Raw genomic sequence first — 21809 nt, forward strand, 5'->3', positions numbered from 1 at the left:
CTCATACAAAATTGGCACTGTGGGGTAAAATGTGGCCCCCATGTTGGTGCTGTTACACCACCTGACGCAGGGCAAATGACAGAAAACGAATTTATATTTTCCAGTCAATGTAAGATTGCATTACATTACACTGCATTGTAGGTTATTCATGAAAATGTTTTCCAGGTCCAGGTCTGACAGCTTTATTTTTTTCTTTTTTGCACTGGTGCAGCCATGAAACCCTGCTCTTTACCACTGGTGCAGCTGCAGAAAACCCAAATTGCTGTATGCTCTGATTCAGTAGTAAAGAGCAGTTTTTCCTGGGGAAAGTGGTGGGCAAACAGTGCTCTGAGACAGGCCTGGAAAGCCCAGACCTTGTCCCTATAATGTGTGGGGCAAAAACATGGCTGAGCCCTAAGTTACTACAGATCCTGACTGATCCCTCCGTGAAATTATTTCTCCCAGTAATCACAGGGAGGAAAACTGAAGCTCTTACACTGTACTATTCTATACTTCTGTAAAGCGCTTTGTGAATTGACGGCACTATATCAAGAAGCAAAACAGCCCTCCTCCTCAGATATATAGGATAGAGGCGTAGTTGTGTTAGTCTCTTGTGCAAAAACCACGAGTCCTCTGGCACCTTAAAGGCCAACATTGATTGTCACATAAAACTTTTGCTACAAGGAAAGCCTTTAAGTTGCCACAGGGCTCTTGTTGCTTCCACACAAATATATAGCTACACGCGAGGAATGGAAAATAGGTGGCAGAAAAAAGAATCCCTAAAAGAATCCCTTTTTCTTTGTAGTGCCAAGAAGCAGCCCAATAAAACCCCCGGTATCTTTTTCCTTTCCTAGCCCACAACCAAGGACGTCTACTCTCCTTACGCATGTGAACATTTATCTTATTTTTTTAGGCTCAGACACACACAGCCCATTAATACGTCTTGCATTTTTCCTCCCCCCCCCCGCCCCGTCCTTGTTGGAATCAACCTTGGTCTGAAAGGCATGCTTTTAAATCTTATTTCTTAAACAAAACAAAAACCAAAAAAAACTGTTGCAGGTCTACAGATTCTTCGCCTCCCGCCTCCCTCCCCCCGACAGCCACCTTGGTATTTTGCAGGTCTCTTGTTCACACGCACCTGCAATTATCCTGAATTATACTATGGCGAGGGGGAGGCGGGAGGTGCTGAAGGGTGGAGGAGACTTGCTGCAAAAGAAGCAGCCATCGCTCCTCCATCCTCCAAGAACCACATCATTCCAGCTTCTCCCACCCCCCCCCATCCCCTTTCTCCTTTCCCCCTCCAACCAGTAGGGACCCAGGTTGCCACCACGTGAGCATCTGCCTGGCTCGGCCCTCCTCTTCTTGCGCATACAGAATAGTAGGCGGGCTTTAACCGGGGTTTTTTTCTCTCCTCCTCTGCCTCCCTCTCCGCCTCCCCCCCCCCCGCAATGTCAGATCCGCTGCAGAGTCGCGGGGCAGCCTGCAAGGCAGAAGGAGGCGCCGCGCGCAGCTGACGGGGGCTCCCCAAAACCCTGCAGCCGCGAGGAGGCGAGCGGAAGGGGGGGTCGCCTTGGCTGGGGAGGGGGGAGCCGTCTCCATCTTCTCCCCCACCGGTGCGCACGAACGGCTTCGCTCCAGTATTAAGCCTCGCCTGCGCCGGATCCCCGGCCGGAGAAAAGACCGAAGCGGAGGGTTCCTGCTTGCAAAGCAGCCGGGGGAAAAAACGGGTGCCCTAGGAGAGGAAAGTCAGACGGTGGGTAGTAGGGGTGGGTGGGAATTAATTGCAAAATAAACGCGTGCGGCAGAGCCACCATCTCACCTCGCTGGGGAGAAAAAAACTGGGTGAAAGAAGACACCCCCCTCCCCAAGAGCAAGCCCGGCTGGATCCCATTGTGTGTGCGCGCGCGCGTGGTTTAGTCGATCGGAGCTGAAGGTTATTGTGGAAGGAAGCGGCCTCCTGCAGCAGCAGCAGCAGCGTGTCGTCGGGAGTGGGCGGAGGGAGCCGGGGTGGCGGCGCTTTCCAACGTGGGATTCCATGGCTCTGGCGGCGGAGCTCTGGTGACCCGGGGAGAAGCGGCTCGACTGCGGCAATGCTGCCAGCAGCAGCAGCAGCAGCACCGACGGCTCTGCTGAGAGGAGGCGCCTGAGCAGCTGCGGCGGAGGCGAGGGCAGGCGGCAGGATCCGGCCACATCCACCCTTCCCCCGCTGCCTTTTCTGTTTCCTCCCGCCGCCCCTCCAAACGGATTCGCCTCCCCACTCCACAAACCTCTGCCCACCGTTTGCGCTCTGCTCGCCACCCGAGGGGAGGCGAGGCGTGCGCGGCTTGGCTTGCCTAGCTCGGGCAGGTAGCGGGTCTCTGCGTCCTCCTTTTGCCCTCCGACGACCCGCGCGGCCAAAGCCCTTGGGAGCATGGCTACCCTGCTGCGGAAAATCGGGCTCATCCGGATCCACAACAGGGACACCGAGGACCCCAAGCATCACCATCACCACCACCGTCGCGGCAGCATCCAGCAAGGCTCCTCGCTGCGGGGCAAAAGCAACCAGAAGAATAAGCAGCAGCAGCAGCTGCAAGGCACGCCGGCCAGCGGCTGCGGGAGCCCCGGCAAAGAGAGCTGCAGCAGCAGCAGAGGGAGCAGCCCCGCGCGCAACAAGCCCAAGAAGGTGCTGGAAGTGGCCAAGCAGCAGCAGCAACAGGCGAGCCCCGACGGCGCGCCAGAGAAAGCGCAGCAGCGCGACGCCAAGGAGGCTGGCTCGGGCAAGGACCCGGCGTCGGGGGGCAGTGTCGGGCGCTCCAGCACCCCGGCCTTGGTGCCGCCGTCGCTGGTGCCAGCCAGCCGGCAGGCGCACTGCACGCAAGTGCGCACCCGACGGCTGATGAAGGAGCTGCAGGACATCGCGCGCTTGAGCGACCGCTTCATCTCGGTGGAGCTGGTGGACGAGAGCCTCTTCGACTGGAACGTGAAGCTGCACCAGGTGGACAAGGACTCGGTGCTGTGGCAGGACATGAAGGAGACCAACACCGAGTACATCTTGCTCAACCTCACCTTCCCGGACAACTTCCCCTTCGCGCCGCCCTTCATGCGGGTGCTCAGCCCACGTCTGGAGAACGGCTACGTCCTGGACGGCGGCGCCATCTGCATGGAGCTCCTCACCCCCAGAGGCTGGTCCAGCGCCTACACCGTCGAGGCCGTCATGCGCCAGTTTGCCGCCAGCCTTGTCAAAGGGCAGGTAAGGAAGGAAGGGGCTCCTGGTGTGGGGGGGACTCTTGTGTGGGGGCTCTCTAGGGTGAGAAGCAGCGGGTCCTGGCCCACTGAGAGGCCTTGGGTGGCACCCAGCCTGGCTGTGGTTGAAACACCCCTGAACCTCTCCCCCCTGCTAACATTTGGCCAGCTGGCTCCCTCTGTGACTCTGGTCCCTTTCTCTCGCTGAGCCTTGGCCTTGAAGGGGGTGTTCTGGAGCAAAGGCCTAGGCTAGAGGTTTGGCTCAAATCCATCTCCTTCGCTGCCATTTTGCTGCACTGCATTATCCACGTGGCTGAATACCAAACCGCACATGATGTGGGCGATCTGTGACTTCCCAACCTTCGCCTCTTAAATTTAAAGGAGGCCTAAGTGGCTAAAAAATTGGTCAGAGGAGCACCACTTATCCAATCAGATTTGCAGTCCCTCATGTCTTGTTCGGTTGTTTCTTCTTAACTATCCCATTCTGTGTGCCTTACAGTGGCGTAGCGTGGGGGGTGCAAGGGGGGCCGGCCGCACCGGGCGCAACATCTGGGGGTTAGGGTTAGGGGGCGCAAATCCACGGGCTAGGGGGCGCAAATTACTTGCCCCGGGTGCTGACAACCCACGCTACGCCACTGGTGCCTTATCCAAGAGATCCCTTACAAAAGGGGTAGCTCTCCAAATGTTGGATTTCCAGCGCCCAGCAGCCCTTTGGTCCCAGAGTTTTAGTCCTGCAACACCTGGACAGCAGCAGATTGGTTATTTCATACCTTATAGTGTCTCAGAGGATGCGGGAGTGCACCTGTGGGATGATGCTCAGTTGTGTCCCAGCATCCTCTTCTGCAATACTGGCAAGGATACTGGGATGCCCATCTTGGGCCACACACTGCTTCAAGAGCACTTACAAAAAATATTTCGGGACCTCAAACAAGCCCTGCCCAACTCCCCACCCCCCCTCCCCCAAAGGGTGTGTAGAAAACCTTTTGCCAAACTCTAGCGCTGGCGGGGGGGAGGGGCGGGCAGGCATCCTAACCTCTTTCTCAAAGATGGGGGAGATGGTTCTGGTCCCCAAATCTTTGTGTAAATGGAAGAGGATGACTGCTCTGTAGTATTCGGTGGGCTGAGTAGGAGATATTCGTATTCTAAGAGGCTCTGTAGAGTCCAGCGGTCAGCAACCCAACACGGTACAAGTGGCCCTTTGCCAGGTGACAGAAGGTGCCCAGGAGTGCCCCACAGAAGGTGACTTTGGGGGGCAGACATGCAAAGCCAAAATTTATAAAATTCAGAATTATCCGGAGAGAGTGAGTAAAAGTGAGTTATTCCCCCTCTCCCAGAACTGGAACTTTTGAGTCATCCAGTGACAAATTGACTGGCAGAAGAATTTTGTCATATAGAACAGTAACGTAGGCAGTCCCTTGCTACAAGATGACACGATTGCAACTACGGTACATCTGTTGGCTAAAAGGGGAAATACAGCGCATTGATGGAGACCAAGTGTGCCAGTGACTAAGAGTCTGATTCTGGGAGCAATTAATTCCAGGACTGGCTGGTCAAGTGCTCACACAAATGGAGGCACGGTGTGTTCTTTGCTCTGATCCAGAAAAGCATTTTTGATGTTTTAAAGCGGTCTCACAGCCTGACACAGCTATCTATATTGTGGTGCTGCGTGAAGATGGTGATGTTATGAAATGAAGCCTATGCCTTCAAAGGAGAGCCTCTGCAGCCCCGTTTAAGATTGTACGGATATGTGAGTCAAAGCAAGGAGCACCACAGTTCTTGTGTATAATAAACCCCAAGCTCTTGAGGTGTCTGCTGAAATGAATGGGTATCAACTGAAGCCTAAGCTAGATAAAGCTACCACCTTGCCAGATCTAAGCTGCCTCCCCAATCCAGCCTTCTGGCTCTTTGTAATCTTGACGAAATATGCAGGAGACCCCTTTTATATATATTTGTCTCCCTGCTTATGTATAATCACATATATGTTTCATGTATATCTATATGTGCAACCCAATCCTATGCATATACATTTGGATGAGTTTAGTGCGATTTACACCCAAGTAAGCAGGGATAGGATCGCAACCAAAGTCAGATATACGGTCTTCAAAACAGAGACAGCAACAATTCCACTGCTCTGTTGTTTCATGAAAAATGTTTTTGGGATGTGGTGGGAAGGGATTTTGGTAAGAAAATCCACACACCCATTTATTTCTTTTTTAAAAAAGTTGCTGTAATGGGCGTACCTGCCTTGGCTAGCTCCCAATGAATGGCCTCAAGATCTTAATGTGCTTTGTATCCCTTCCTCCCCTGAAAACGTGCGCTACGGTCACAGACCAATGCAAAATTTGTATTGCTTTTAAATGTTTTTCTGTCGTCGTATGTCATCCTGATGTTCTGCGAGACGGCGGTATATAAATCCGTCTATAAATACGTTTTTTTATTAATCGCTCTGTCATAAATTAAATTTGGTATTGACTAATGGTTACAAACCCATATTTCCAAGTAATGGTTTTAAACAACTGCGTATTGCAATGCACTTATGCAGGTTGTAGATCCTTCTTGTGCCTCCTCCTGCTTTCCAAACATCAGTATCACTAAGCAAGACAGAGAGGACAATGCCCTTTGGAACATCCTTAGCTGTTTGGGTTGCAGTCTGGTGGGAATTTCTGTGCAAACCCCACTGAAATGAAGGCATTGTGCAGATCTTGTTCATTTCGGTGGGCTTTGAGCATGATAGTATCCTGCTGGATTGCACCTTTCATTTTTTCTTTTTAATAGCTCCAGCGTAGGCATTGGGTATGTTCTTCAGTGTTAACCTCCAAAGACCCTCCCACCCCCAAATGCAGAATGTACATATACACAGATAAATTAAAACAGATTTGAAAACTAAGTAAAAAAAAAAAACCCAACTTTTAAAATAAATAAATAATAATAATAGCTTGGTTGAAGTTAACTCTGAATACCAGCATGTTAAACCAATACTTACAGCCCCTTAGAACTGAATGGTATATATAGGGGGTTATCTGAACAAGTCATACTCCAGAGTAAACCCATTGAAAGCAATAGAACACGAGTCCATTTATTTCAATGGGTCTTCTCCGTTTGACTTAGTCAGATGTCACCCACTGAGTTAAATACCGCTTCTCCATGTGGACCACGGGGAAAATATGTTTTGAGGATAGAAATGACATAATTGTGGCACGATAGGACATATACTGTATTCTTAGGATGGGTTTGAGACAGGTGGCCTTGGCTTCGCCAGTTATCACAGATATTGGGATCCAGATCTTGGTTCCAAGAGATGCCATCCCATATATTACTAAGGGCAGACTACGTCCCCCTGGGTGATCTTGTATAAGCCTATTTTTTTACTAGCTGAGCTTTTCAGTTTGCTTCATTCTCGAATTATGAATCCTTGTTTAGAAGTTTTAAGGGCAGTCTTGAGAACTAAGTGGCTGTTATAACCGAAAAGGTTATGTAAGGTTTGGGCTTTATATATCCACTTTATTTCTTTGGAATATCTATATCTCACCTTTTGAGTGAATTATCCTCAAGCTGGCTTGACTGCAGCAGTGCACACCTGTGTGAACACTCAGCCTAAGCCCACACAACCCAACATCATCTCTTAGTCCCCCTGGTCAACTGATGGGGCTTCCTTCGACTCTGCAGTTCCAAGGCAACTGGCAGGCAGGGGTTGAAGAATCTCACTGCACCTGCTTCTTCCGTGATGGATGGATGGGAGCAAGTTGGTGCCCACCCCTTGCTGTGATGTTCTTCTAGAAGGCAGGGCGTGAAACTTTCAGTGGCCCAGACCCTTGGCCAATGTCAGACACCAGAGAGTGCCAGTGTGGTGTAGTGGTTAAGAGCGGTAGACTCGTAATCTGGTGAACCGGGTTCAATTCCCCGCTCCTCCACACGCAGCTGCTGGGTGACCTTGGGCCAGTCACACTTCTCTGAAGTCTCTCAGCCCCACTCACCTCACAGAGTGTTTGTTGTGGGCGACGAAGGGGAAGGAGAATGTTAGCCGCTTTGAGACTCCTTAGGGTAGTGATAAAGCGGGATATCAAATCCAAACTCTTCTTCTTCTTTTTAGTGCTGGAATCTCAGGGCACTTGGACCTGTGTATTCGTTAACTTACAAAAATTTCCCATGGAACTCAAGGGCATGCAGAGGATTGTACTGATTAAGTTGCTTACGCATACTAATAGTATATTCAGTTTTACTAAAATGACTTTAAATGTTGAACAACCTTTTCACATTTATAACGGGCCATTGAGCATGTCGCGTGATTGTCTTCTAGTTAACATTCCTAATGCACTGCTGCTTAATACATAAGGAGCATTTATCCGTCTAATAAGCAGGTGTATTTACATGTAACATTTCCCAAAATTCATAAAAATACCAAGTTTGTTTATTCAGCTATAGATGAACATGTCAATACATAATAGTATACTTTGTAGATAGTCTACATGCTCTCTTTGGATATAATCTATTTTAGTAATTATATTAACTGGTTGGTATGTATCATTGCTTAGGAAAGGTATGACATACCAGAGGGATGGGAAATTTGATTTAAATTAATGATTTAAATTGTAGGGTGTGTGTTTTTTAACTCAACAAGAGAAAGGCCAATATAAATCATTGGTTTAATTCAAGTTTCTCATTATACTTCAAACCTTCCCTAAACAATTACCCATATTCCCTCAATTCTAATGAACCCACCTTGCCTTCTTAAAGTATCAGCAGCCCTTCTAAGTTAAATGTCTACCAAAAGACAATGAAATTGTCTGTGCCATTAGGCTCAAAGCAGTTTTCAGTGAGAAAACATTTTTTTACCCTGTGAAGAATGCACAAAATGGACATTTTGGATATCAGCTTGATGGACACTTCATTTTATTATACACAGGGAATGAGGAAACCAGTTTGATCTGCTTTTGCCCTGCTTTACCAGAAAGCCATGAGGAAACCAAATATTATATAGATGCAATTTCAGGGTAAATCCATGGTTTTGTGACGTTTGCCATAATTATTTCTGCCAATACTATCTTCCTTCTCAGCTTTCCCCTCTGCTCCCCAAAAACCTTGTAATTGTACGGCGATTTTCTCCTGGAAATACTTCTCGTAAATATCTGTCCATTTGGGGATTAGAAGATGAGGAGAGGTGGTTGCACAATTAATTAAACCATATTGCTTCATGTTTCAGGGCTAGATCATGGAACCACTTTCCCATCCATTAGTCATATGATCCTTTTTGCCGCGGATATGAGTAATTCATGTTACTTCAAGCCTAATGAGAACAATTGTCAGCGCTGGGTCTTTTTTGCATTCTTGCAATTAAAGTAACAGGCTTTTACTTAATTGCTTTATGTGACTCAGTCATGTCTTCTAGAAAGGAGCGCAGGATCGTGTTGTACTGAGCAAGCTTTTGAGTTCCCTAGAACACTTCAACAGATTAGTTGTCAGGAAAGCCTACTACGGATGGGTGGGGCAGGTGGGAGTCCCCATTTAGTGCTGATCCAAAAACGAAATGTGGGAGGCAGGAGCAGACGATTCAATTAGGCTCAATTAGCTGCCGCAGTGAAGAGGAGGACCAGGCCTTGCCATTCGTGCCCATATATGAAGTCAGCATCAACTATTCTAATGCAGTCAACCTGCACCATTTTAAACTTAAACACTGAGACAAATAATTATTTCAACATTTGTTCCTGAACGCAGTCTATTGCTTCAACCCCTCCTTATCACATGAGTGTCTGTGTGAGAGAGAGAGAAAGTGTGTGCTCACGAATAAGAAATACAGAGCTGTGATATAATTGCTACAAAGAAATACATTTTTAAGGGAAGGTTAAATTGCAACTCTAAATATACTTTGTAGCGAGTATGCCTCACTTAGTATCGTGGGACTCCTAATTATTCACAATGCACTGTTTTCACTGGAATTCTATAATTTTAATTCTATAATCTAGAATATTAATTCCTATACTTGTTATTAAAAAAAGTATATGATGTTCATGTGTTGTTGAAGAGCAAAGGGAAAATGCAGAGGTGAATGTTTGTCAACAGTTTCGTAATGCTTTTTTGTAATTAAAAATGTGAAGGCAATCGCAAAGGGAAGATGAGAGGGTAGTATTAATAGTAGACTGTTGTCAATGTCTGTTTGATAATCTGAGCAACTGCTGTCCAGTAGCAGTCGGATTCAGCCCCATGTAATACGAGTTGCATTATATAACCTGGATGATTCTGTTGCATAAGGCAGATGGTACAGAGGCTCTGACTAGGAGGAACACTTGAGATTTCTGGTCCTGTTTGCAGAGCTAGTCTTTCTTAACACTTAGTTTAAGAAGGGCACTTGCACTGAGAGGGAACCTATTTCCATCTGTTGGGAAATACAATCACTGAATTTGTGAAACCCTTAACAACTGGCATTATACCCATTGTGTAGCACTTGGTAAGATTCCCAGTGTTTCATCAGAAGAGCTTCTGTCAGTTTAATCAGGCAATGTTAAGATAGTGCTTTAAATGGAAATAAGAGCCCTGTTGGATCAGACAGGGACTCCCTCTAGTTTCCAACAATGCATTGCAGGAGATTGAACTAAATGGCCCTTGTGAGCCCTTCCAACTCCTCCATGATTCTGTGAATGGCCCCAAATTGATCTCCCCTGGGCAGCCCGTGGAAGGAGAAGCAGGAGCAGAGCACATGTTAATGGATCACTACAATTATTGGGATTAGTAGTATATTCCTTAGTGGTGCCTGTCTTACCGTGTGGAAAACGTCTAGCAAAAAAGCACCTGAGCTCCAAAAACTTATTTACGTAGCATTAACTATTATTTAAGGGTCGCGGGTGGCGCTGTGGGTTAAACCACAGAGCCTAGGACGTGTCGATCAGAAGGTCGGCGGTTCAAATCCCCGTGACAGGGTGAGCTCCCGTTGCTCGGTCCCTGCTCCTGCCAACCTAGCAGTTCGAAAGCACGTCAAAGAGCAAGTAGATAAATAGGTACCGCTCCAGCGGGAAGGTAAACCGCGTTTCCATGCGCTGCTCTGGTTCGCCAGAAGTGGCTTAGTCATGCTGGCCACATGACCCAGAAGCTGCCTGCGGACAAACGCCGGCTCCCTTGGCCAATAAAGCGAGATGAGCGCCGCAACCCCAGAGTCAGTCACAACTGGACCTAATGGTCAGGGGTCCCTTTACCTTTACCTTTAACTATTATTTATCTCAGTAATAAGACACAGGAGACGTAGGGTTGTTTCCAGCTAAGTTCTACTCAGAGACCCATTGAAAATATTGAGCCCAAGTTAGTTATGTTCGTTAACATAGATAGGTCTACTCAGAGTAGGATTAGCTTTGGCCGTAACCCTGAGTGGCAATTCCATGCTCCCTGGAAAGGCAGCTGAGGGGCTATAAGTTTCTTTAACTTCCTCCTCCACCAGGGCGGGGAGAGTGAGGTTGCTGCCAGAGGCCTTCCTGATACACAGAGGAAAACTATTCCACTGACTGATGCATATTAACTCTATAACGACAAATAAAATTCAGCAGCGCCACAGGGACTCCCACAAAAGCTTGAGCAAAAAAGTGTGCTGAAAAACTCATCCTCACTGGTGCCCAACTGCACCTGAGAAGGGAAGCATAGAAACATAGACTTGTAGGGTAGGAAGGGAATTTGAGGGTCATCAAGTCCAAACCTGCAATGCCGGAATCTCAACACACGGTCCTCCATTCTATTTGAAACAGTACAAAGCCCTACATAGCTTTGCAAGTGTGCTAGTGATTTTATTGCTGCACTACTTGGGGGCCAGGGAATTCCATAATCGGAGCACCACTACTGAGAATGCAGGTAGATGCTGCACAGTCAAGAAGGCCTTTCCCAAAGATCTCAAAATATGGCTTAGAAAGCCCTGCTGTGATCCATCTTTTACTTCATGTCATGATTCTGATGTTGGCTGTGAATCATCAGACTAATGAGATGGGACCGTGGATTTGAAAACGTGTTTCAGGGAACCTTGGAAGCTCATTGAGGCTCTTCAGTGAGGAAACTCACCAGTCGAAGACAGCTTGGCCATAATTATCTTCTCTTCCCACAGAATGTGCAGCTTCAAAGTACCTTTAGATCTCTTCTAAGCCATGCTCTCAATTGACATGGGTCAACAGTGAAACCCTATGGATCTGGCCATCAGGGAGAAACACAGAAAGCTGACTTACACATGAATCAGAGTATTGATTGACCTAGCTCAGGCCTTCAGGCAGAGGCCGTTCCCAGCCCTACCTAGTGATGCCAAAGACGGAACCTCCACTGAGCTTTGGCCTTTCCCTAAAGACAGACATCGGTTGGTGAACCACCAACCTTTTGGTTTACAGTCACGCAGCTAACCAGTTATGCCCAATTGCTTCCCTTTATGAACTGAATGTGATCCTTGGAATGTGACCTGGAATTATTGACAGTGCACAAGGCAGCCATGACAAAACAAGTTGATCTGGAAAAGGCTCCCTGAAGGTAGAAAACTTTAGACTAAGACATGCTTACCAAAAAAATGGTTTGTGGACACAAACCAATACAAAACAACAGTGTCCTGCCGGGGCTGTGGGTCTATTGAATACAAATGTTTGTGGATCAAGGTTGTGGGCATATTTGGGCAGGCCTGTGGGCACACTTGGACTTTTGAGTGAGGGGCATGGACAACACCCTTCTGGTCACTTCTCCCCTCCAGACCAACCTCCACTCCCAAGAGACAGAAATAGAGAAAGTGCGTGCACATACAATTTGCATTTCCAAGGAATCTGGGTAAAAGCTGGGTCCAGTGCAGTTAAATGAGCCTTGTAAAACAAAAAGAGCTGAAAGATGAAGTGTTTTCCTCAACTGTATGTACTTTTCAGTACAAAGGGTACTGAGAAAGGGTAACCACTCTTACCGCAAGATGACTAGGGGGCAGTGAGTGGGGAGGCACTCAGAGGCTTTGTGGGTGCAAGGGGAACAACTCAAGGGGACCTCCCATAGGCTCTGTGTCGGTGACCCCTAAGCTGCAGTCTCCAAACCACTGTCCATTATTCCTAAACTCGTTTTTGGCAAGTGATGCTTTTAGATTATGTGCTCTGAACATGAAAACACAGGCCATGCAGATGTGGCGAGCCTATTAAGAACACAAGAAGTGCCCTGCTGAATTGGGGGAAAGCTGCCTAGTTCAGCATCTTGTTTCCTCATCTGTTGGGATTCAGGCACATGCTAATGCTCATCTTGGAGGCAAAAAGGTAAGGGTAAAGGTACCCCTGACCATTAGGTCCAGTCACGGACGACTCTGGGGTTGCTTTATAGGCCAAGAGAGCCGGCATTTTTCCATAGACAGCTTCCGGGTCATGTGGCCAGCAAGACTGATCCACTTCTGGCGAACCAGAGCAACTCACGGAAACGCTGTTTACCTTCCCACCAGAGTGGTACCTATTTATCTACTTGCACACCCTACTTTATAGGTGGCGAGCCCGCCTTCTATTCATTTTTGCCAATTCACTGATGCATGTGAAGCGTGGGGTTCCTAATTTACTCCCACCATTGTCCATAAATTCAAAACCTAACTGCCATATATATTTATATTTATATTTATATTTATATTTATATATTTATATTTATATTTATATTTATATTTATATTTATATTTATATTTATATTTATATTTATATTTATATTTATATTTATATTTATATTTATATTTATATTTATATTATCCTGTTTTCTAAAGCCTTCATCTACAACCCAGTAGCTGTGGTATTATAGGCATGGCCTAAAACCAGCTAGGCACACTTATTATAAGTAAAAGTGTATAAAAGTAAAAAAGGGGTTATTTACCTATCAGAAACTATAAATGTAAAATAAGGCAAATTCAGCTGGGTCCTATTTCTTACTTATGTTAGCTAAAATGAGGTTACAGTGTCTTCAAGTGACAGTTACAGAAGTTTGGGTATGGCTGCCTAGTAAAGTGTAGCTCCTAACCCATTTAATTGATATTCCACTTTCCCCCGTAAATCTCGCCACCAGGCACTGTAGACTTCAGCCGGTTTCCTCTGAGCCAGACTTGCAGACAGTTCTCACTCTGGTCAGCTCCAGAAGCTCCTTGCTTAATCCCTCTCACTTGCTTAATGCCTTTATATGGCCTCACTGCCAAGTCTTCGGCATAAGCCAGTGATTCAGCTCTTTTGAGACAGACTATATTTCCTTTATATTTATTAAATTTTCTGTTTTACCATTTCAAATAAACATTTTACATACTTTAAAACATCAATGACTTCACTTCTTCTCTTTCCATGGTTCATTTTGCATATCTTACATCCTTGCATATTTTACAAAAAATATTCCAATTGGTTTTCCGTTATTACATCCGTCAAAAATTATTTACACTGTTGAATTGATTTTAATCCTGCCAGCGTTTTCAGCTGTACACAGTTATTTTCCATATACTCCAGTCTTCTTTAAACATATGTTCTTCTTGCTCTCTTTTTCTATATGTTAAGTCTGCAAGTTGTGTATATTCTGTCAACTTAAGTTGCCAGTCTTCTTTAGTTGGGACCTCGCTCACTTTCCCTTTTCGGGCTAACGAAACACGGGCCGCAGTTGTTGCATACATAAATAGCCTTTTCTGACACCTGGGAATTTCGGTCTCAATTATCCTCAACAAAAAGGACTCAGGGTTTTTTGGGGGGGAGGGGAGTAATTTGAAACATTTTTTTCAATTCATTATAAATCATTTCCCAATGAGACAAACCAAATTTTCAGTTTTCTCTAGGCTCTTAATAGTCGCTTGACTGTCTTCCACCTGCTTCTGCCTCCTCTCTCAGCTTGTTCTTCTTGGCTGTCTCACTCTTCTGTCTTCTTTATTCTTGTCTTCTTCATTCTTGTCTTCTTCTTTCTCTCTGCCCCGCCCACTTGCAAGACTGGTAGAATAGCTTCATTTATTTTGCAGCCAGCCTGTCCTTCAGCCAGTCAGATTTTAGTGGAATACAACTTCATCCAGTCACTTTTCCTGTCCAATGAGTGATCAAGAATTTCTTCCCATTAAGCCCATCAGAAGTGTGGTTTTACAGTTCTGTCCCATAGTATTTAAAAGGACCCGGTTTCTCCTCAGACCAGCCTTTTGTAACTTAAATAGCAGCCGAATGTCAACCACCTTTTTATGGGGGGGGGGGGGGAATGTAGCCTACGTTTACTTTATAATGGGGTGTTTGAATGAGATTGGCATCAGTGCCTGAACAGACAAGCACTCTTTACCTAGAAATAATTTTTTCCACTTTAATCTCCCAAATGATTGCTATCAAGTGAAAAGCCGTTGAAACATTTTTAGCATCTGCAAGTCAAGAAAATGCTGTTGAGAATTTTTGGATAAAGTGATGCATATCTCTGGGGCTCGGGAAAGGATTTAAGTCATTCAGCCAGGCTATCCAAACAACTATTAAGAGTTTATATTTCGTATCTCTCAATTGAAAAGTCAGTCACATTTCCAGCACATTCTGGTGTGATGAACCCAGAAGAACCCAGAATGGGACTTTGTGGAGAGGAGCTGAATTGATTCCCAATGGTTGGAGCTATCAGGGGCAGAGAGCAAATTAAACAGCAGTGTCTCCAAGTACTCCCTTTCCCCTTTGTTCCTTGCAAGTGAATTATTATTATTATTATTATTATTTAATATTTATACTCCGCCCATCTGGCTGGGTTTCCCCAGCCACTCTGGGCGGCTTCCAACAAAATATTAAAATACAATAGTGCGTCAAACATTAAAAGCTTCCCTAAACAGGGCTGCCATCAGATGTCTTCTAAAAGTCTGGTGGTAGTTGTTCTCTTTGACATCTGGTGGGAGAGCGTTTCACAGGGCGGGCGCCACTACCAAGAAGGCCATCTGCCTGGTTCCCTGCAATTTGGCTTATCGCAGCGAGGGAACCTCCAGAAGGCCCTTGGTGCTGGACCTCAGTGTCCGGGCTGAACAATGGGGGTGGAGATGCTCGTTCAGATATACTGGACCGAGTCCGTTTAGGGCTTTAAAGGTCAGCACCAACACTTTGAATTGTTCTCGGAAACTGACGGGGAGCCAATGTAGGTCTTTCAAGACCGGTGTTATGTGGTCTCGGCAGCCGCTCCCAGTCACCAGTCTAACTGCCACATTCTGGATTAGTTGTAGTTTCCAGGTCACCTTCAAAGGTAGCCCCACGTAGAGCGCATTGCAGTAGTCCAAGTGAGAGATAACTAGAGCATGCACCACTCTGGTGAGACAGTCTGCGGGCAGATAGGGTCTCAGCCTGCGTACCAGATGGATCTGGTAAACAGCTGCCCTGGATACAGAATTGACCTGCCCCTCCATGGACAGCTGTGAGTCCAAAATGACTCCCAGGCTGCACACCTGGTCCTTCAGGGGCACAGTTACCCCATTCAGGACCAGGGAGTCCTCCACACCCGCCCGCCCCCTGTCCCCCAAAAACAGTACTTCAGTCTTGTCAGGATTCAACCTCAATCTGTTAGCCGCCATCCATCCTCCAGCCACTTCCAGACATGTTTGTCATACCTTCTTGTGTGAAAAAGAACACTTGTTGCAGCGAGGGGAAAACTTGCCTTTCCCCTCGGACTATGGGTGTCTCTGCCTTCACTGACCACAATCCTCCAGTGGGGTGCAATGGACCCTCTTGTAGATATGCAAGTATTGCCTACCCAAAGACACCACCCATCATAAAAATGACGGCCATTTCCACCTATTTTGTTAAGTTGTAGGTGAACATATCAGACAACACAGCGATTCTTCAAACAGCTCTTGTTTATTCAGAGGCCAGAACAGAACTAAACTGAAGGGTTCAGCCAGCCTGCTTATATAGAGCTCCAGTGCAACGTAACTGTAACAACTTTCTAAAACTATCCAATCACTGAACGTCACTTTTGATCCCTTATTTGCATAACTATCTACAGTATCCCCCTGCTGGCCCAGGGTGAGAACTTCAGTACATAACATATTTAACTGCCACTAAAGGGGACTCTAGGTGATTTCAGTGAGGTATAACTCAGTCTACTCCAGGGGTCACCCATCCCTTGGGAGCCAGTGGGCACATTTTGAATCTCTAGAAAGTGTCGTGAGTGCCAGTCACAAAATGGCTCTTGTGGGGTGTGGGGCATAACACAAAATGGCGGCTGCCAAGTCTGGGCCAGTGACAACAGGAATTGAGCAGGAAGAACGTACCGTCTCTCATGCATTGCAAATTTTGAGGGGATCTTTTACTGAGGCCTATTATGGGTACCATATGAGGTGCTGCCAGGTTTTGTATGCTGGTGCCTGAAGGCTCTATATTTGTGTCCCCTGATCTAGCCTATGAAAGGAAGAAGAATGAACAAAGAGAGAATTCTCCAGTACAGTGTATTTTATCACCATAGATAGCTCCGTCAGTAGAGCATGAGACTCTTAATCTCAGGGGCTCAGGCCGCATATTGGGCAAAAGATTTCTGCGTTACAGGGGGGTTGGATTAGATGACTCTCATGATGCCATCCAGCTCTGTTATTCTCAGAACAGGATTAATGGCAAAAGAAAATCAGATTTGTGATGAAAATTTGCAGCAAGTACCGAGCATGATCCTACCAAAGAAATCTTTTTTTTAATATACTTTAATTAGGTTTTTTTTAACATATCATTTTCAACAGTAATTAAACATACTTTTACATCTTATTCAAATTTTTGACTTCCATCAATCCTGTCTGAAAATTTTCCAATCTAATCTCTCAGTATGCATTTCTTATTTCCCTATTATATTTCAAACTCATAACCAATATCTCTATCTTTTTCTACTTTGTAACACTTCGTATATTTCTCCTTACAAAACTTCTTGTAGTCTTATTAGCTTAATTTGTTGATTACAGTTCCTCTTCAAATAATTCATATACTTCTTCCAATCTTCTGTAAATCTCTGGTCCCGCAGGTTTCAAATCCTTCCTGTCATTTTGTCCAATTCTGCATAGTCCATTAATTTTGTCTGCCATTCTTCTTTTGTCGGAATTTCTTCTTGTTTCCATTTCTGGGCTAACAATACTCTTGCCGCAGTTGTTGCATATAAAAACAATTTAACATCTTGCCTATTAATGTCCTGAACTATAATACCAAGTAAAAATGCTTCTGGTTTTTTAAAAAATGTATTTTTCAACATCTTTTTCATCTCATTATATATCATTTCCCAGAAGTTCTTTACTTTTTTACATTCCTACCACATATGATAAAATGTTCCTTCTTTTTCTTTACATTTCCAACATTTATTATTTGTCTTATACATTTTAGCTAATTTCACTGGGTGTAATATACCATCTATACATCATTTTCATCATATTCTCTTTCAAAGCATTACAGGCTGTAAATTTTATCCTTTCATTCCACAACCTTTCCCATTCTTCCTACCAAAGAACTCTTAACTTAGCTTTATTCACACGCATATGCTCAATGTCCCTCACCGATACCGTTTAGACATCCAAGATTTAAAGTTGGCTAGATGATACACATTCCTTGCAAGTACTTTTGTTGCTGCTATATAACAGGGATAAGTGGTTATGGAACTTAGGGCTCATTCACACTTCTGGGTTCTGTGATTTCTTCCATTTGTCCCATGATTTCTGGGCACGGCTCCAAGAGGTTTTCCTTCCGTCCCACCGCTTTCCCCGGGAAAACCCCGCTGTCTGCTGTTGAATCTGAACAAACGTCAGTCTGCAGAAAACCCAATTGATGTTTGTTCCGATTCAGAAGTAAACGCAAGTTGTGAATGAGCCTTTACTTTGCCACATACATAAATAATGTAAGTTGAGAGTATTACAAATGGGAATTGTTAAAGTGGGGACAGGTTTTTTCTTTATATTGCTTACTAGGAATTCCTGGTTGTAATAAATCCATTGCTCTGCAGTCAGCAAGACTTATTTGTGGGATGTGAAACACAGGAGCAGTCAATTACAACATTCCTAGAGTGTACATGTTTAGACATGGGGAGGGATGTTTGTCCAGCCAGCAGGTAAACTTCCTGCTTCCCTTTGGGCTGGGACAGACTTCCTCCACATGTGACTAGAGGTGGGTGTGGCCTCACCTGTGCAGGTAATGATAAAAGCACAGGGCAGGGGCAGCCATCCCTCTTGTGCCTCTCTGCAACATCTGCAAACAACATCTCTCCTGAGTGAAAGATGCCCTCTTGGCTCCCAGCCAAGAGAGGAGAAAGGGACTATCTTCTTATAAGATAGAATCCAAATGTATATTACTTCACTAAGCTTAAGTCTGCCTTCTGGGATCTGATTGTGAACAGAATGTGAGTAAACTCTTTTTATACTTTTGTAAAGGACTGTGTCGTGTCTTCTATTTTAAGAGGGGAAAAGGGGAAATTACCAGAGTGATTATTATAGAGGCTTAAGCGAGCCTGAGCAAACGCTGCCGTTGCAAACTTAAAATAAAGGGGAATGTTTTACTCTGCTGATATTTTGGGAACTTATTAACACAAGTTGGATAAGGATATAATCACACAATATATCCTCTCCTGCATCCCTGAACATTCCCACATTATTTACATCACAAGCATGTATCCAGAGACCCCAGTTCTCGCGTTCTGAATGTGCTCTGTCCTTAAGTTACGATTCAGTAGCTCCCCTGTTGATTGTCGCTCTCCTTATGCGAAAGTGGTTGGGCTCTGGGCTGTTGCTGGGTTTCCTCAGTCAGAAAACCATCACTAAGCTGGTACTTTGAAGCTGACTCTTGAAACATGTTCTTCCCATTGTATCTGTGCCTTTCTCGCCTTTTTTGTGGCAGCTTAGAAAAAGCAAATTCCGTGTTAGGGAGCATCGGGGAAGGGATTAAAAATAAAACTGCCAGTATAATAATACCATTATACAAGTCTGTGGTGCTATCACGTTTGGAATGCTTTGCACAGTTCTGGTCACTGTGGGTAAAGGGATATTGTAGAAATAGGGGGGGAAAGCTTGAGAAAAGGGAAGCAAAAATTATAATTAAGGAGATGGAGCAGCTCACCTATGTATTTCTTTTAAATGGCTGGTTCACTTCCTCGCAGGACAAACTGTTGTGTTCGCTTTTACTTAATTCGTGGGTTGAACAAGACCTTAAATCTGTGAAATTTCCGTTCTGAGTTTTGAATCACTTGATGGTTGTGTAAGAAGCTGATTGATAGAAAAATCAATGTGCTGTTTCACATTGCAAAAGATGCTGCGTTTTTTCCAGAATTATAACCTAGCTAGTGTCAAAGAGACGACATGCTGCATTTTCAGATTTTTATATCCCCAGGTGCACTTGCATCACACTCAGTTATGTGAGCAAAGTGGGATTTACTTCTGAGTAAACCTGAATAGGATTAGGCTGAATATACAGGATTATATCCCTCAATAAAGTCAGGAGGATGTAGCCACATTACTAGGTAAAAACAGTAATGTTGGTTTAAGGGTACTGGGAACTGTAGCTCTGTAAGGCTGAAACCACAGTTCCCAAGATTCTTGGGAGGAGTGCTGTAGTGCATGGTGTGTATAGAGCAGGCATGTCCAACAGGTAGGTCGTGATCTACCGGTAGATCACTGGACATCTGTGGTAGATCACTGGTAGATCACTGGCTCCCCCCCCCCCCAAGATGCTCAACAAATTTGGCTCCCCTAAAAAAAATCTCAATAACTGTGCCCTGCACCCCTAAAAATGGGACTTTCCTTCATTAAAAAAAGCTCAGCAACTTTGACCTGAAACCCCCCCAAAGTGGGTAGATCACTGCCAGTGTTTAACTCTGTGAGTAGATCACAGCGGCTTAGTCATGCTGGCCACATGACCCGGGAAAACTGTCTGCAGACAAACGCTGGCTCCCTCAGCCTGTAAAGCGAGATGAGCGCCGCAACCCCAGAGTCGTCTGCGACTGGACCTAACTGTCAGGGGTCCTTTACCTTTAGCTGCCTATTGAGTATGTCATGGAAGTCCAGCCCTGGAGTTATGAGAGCATGAACAGCAAAAAGGAAACAGGGCTGAAGAGAAAGGAGAATGGGGTTGAACAGTTAAAGAAACAAGTGGGGCAATTGATCAACAACACCATGAGTCGGAGTGACCAGGTGAGACCTTCGCAAGTATGAGAGCTTTCTTCTCCCCACCCTGCTAAAATGCACTGCCCTTCATAAACTCACTTTTATCTGCAATCCGCGTTTAGCTGATTTCAGTTCCCTGCTATGGGCAGATACTGAATAAAGCTGCAAAAATACTCAAAAGAGATTGACTGACATTTTTTAAAATAAAACTAATGCTGCAATCCTAAGCACATTTAACAAGGGAGCAAGAACTCTGTAGGGTTTGTTTCCAGAATAAACCTAGTTAGGACTGCTGTACGTGCTGGAATATGGTGCTGCTGTTTCCCTAAGTGATGAGCTGCTTCAAGAGCAATGCTTGGCTTCTTTTGGAAGATCACCCAAACTAGTGGCATGCTTGTAACACATCTGGTTTTTTTTACATACATAGACAAACTTGAATATAGGTGGAGGCAAACAGCATAGGGCAACTTTAGGCTGCGAGTTATATCCATTATCCCCAGAAAGAGATATTTGTGACCCTAAAGATTCCTTCCATTCTTCAACTCAGCCCCTAATACTTCAGTCTGTCTGCTTCAATTTGGGTCCCTCTGGGAAAGCAGAAGATTTATCACCTCCTGAAGATTCAGATGGGTTTCACATTCAGGGCCGTCTTTACCCAAGGGTGCGGGGCAACCAGGCGCCGAATTCTGGGGGGCGCTAAATGTATACCTACTGTATACCAGTCCCTCTTGATTGGCGGCAGTGAAAAGCAATGGAGCGAAAGTCCCCGCCCCCTCGTCCATCACTCTGTAACTCTGTAGCGTCAAATATTCCTGACGAGCCAGGAAACAAAAGCTGTTTTATCCGTTGTGTCGTTGTTACAGGTGAGAGATTCCCCCCCTAAAGAAGATCAACAACTTTGGCTTCCCCCCTCCCAAAAAAGCTCAATGAAAGTTAATTTGGGGGCAGATAAACTAAATTTGGGGGCACTGGACGGATCTTTGCACCCCTGCGGTGCATATGCTAAAGACGGCCTGTTTACATTCCACACCATTCTCCAATAAAGCAGGGCTGGATGGGGAACGTGTGGTTCTCAAGATGTTGGACTCCCACCAGTTCCAGCCAGCATGGCCAGTGGTCAGGGATTATGGGGATTGCATGGGAGGTTCCCCAATCCTTCCCTAAAGAGCCATTCATTGAACATCTTGGGTCATTAGCAAACAATTTGATCCATAGCAGATATAGAAAACAGAGACATACTTGGCCAGCATTCATAACAGTAGGCTTAAAAGATAAATCCCCAAGAAGCAAACGTTATTCTATAGAATGAAGCCGGACTAGGAAAAATAGGGAAATTTGGTATTTTATTTCTAGCTTCATTTGTCTTTTTCTTTTATGTGAAATTTATTTCATTGTTTATTTTTCCCGCATGTTTATAAATTGCTTAATAACAGAACAGTCTCCAAGTGTTCGCTGTTAACTGTGAAATGTATGCAGAAAATCCCATTCATATTCTTCGACATAAATTATATAATGCAAAATCCACTTTGCAGATTTCACAGATATAAAATTTAATAGACTCAAACTTCTG

At 45.2% G+C, this 21809-nt stretch overlaps 1 protein-coding gene across 1 annotated transcript in view; it reads left to right on the plus strand.

Annotated features, from left to right (window-relative positions):
- Positions 1-1336: 1336 nt before the first annotated feature.
- The window catches only part of UBE2QL1 (ubiquitin conjugating enzyme E2 QL1), a 31245-nt gene continuing 10772 nt past the window's right edge, over positions 1337-21809 (plus strand). The window contains exon 1 of the mRNA XM_083519655.1: positions 1337-3208. Within this exon, the coding sequence (XP_083375781.1) occupies positions 2390-3208 (819 nt within the window). The 5' untranslated portion in view covers positions 1337-2389. The remainder of the gene's footprint in view (positions 3209-21809) is intronic.

This window comes from Podarcis liolepis (assembly GCF_965112155.1).
Source record: "Podarcis liolepis genome assembly, chromosome: 8".
NCBI classification, from domain to species: domain Eukaryota; kingdom Metazoa; phylum Chordata; class Lepidosauria; order Squamata; family Lacertidae; genus Podarcis; species Podarcis liolepis.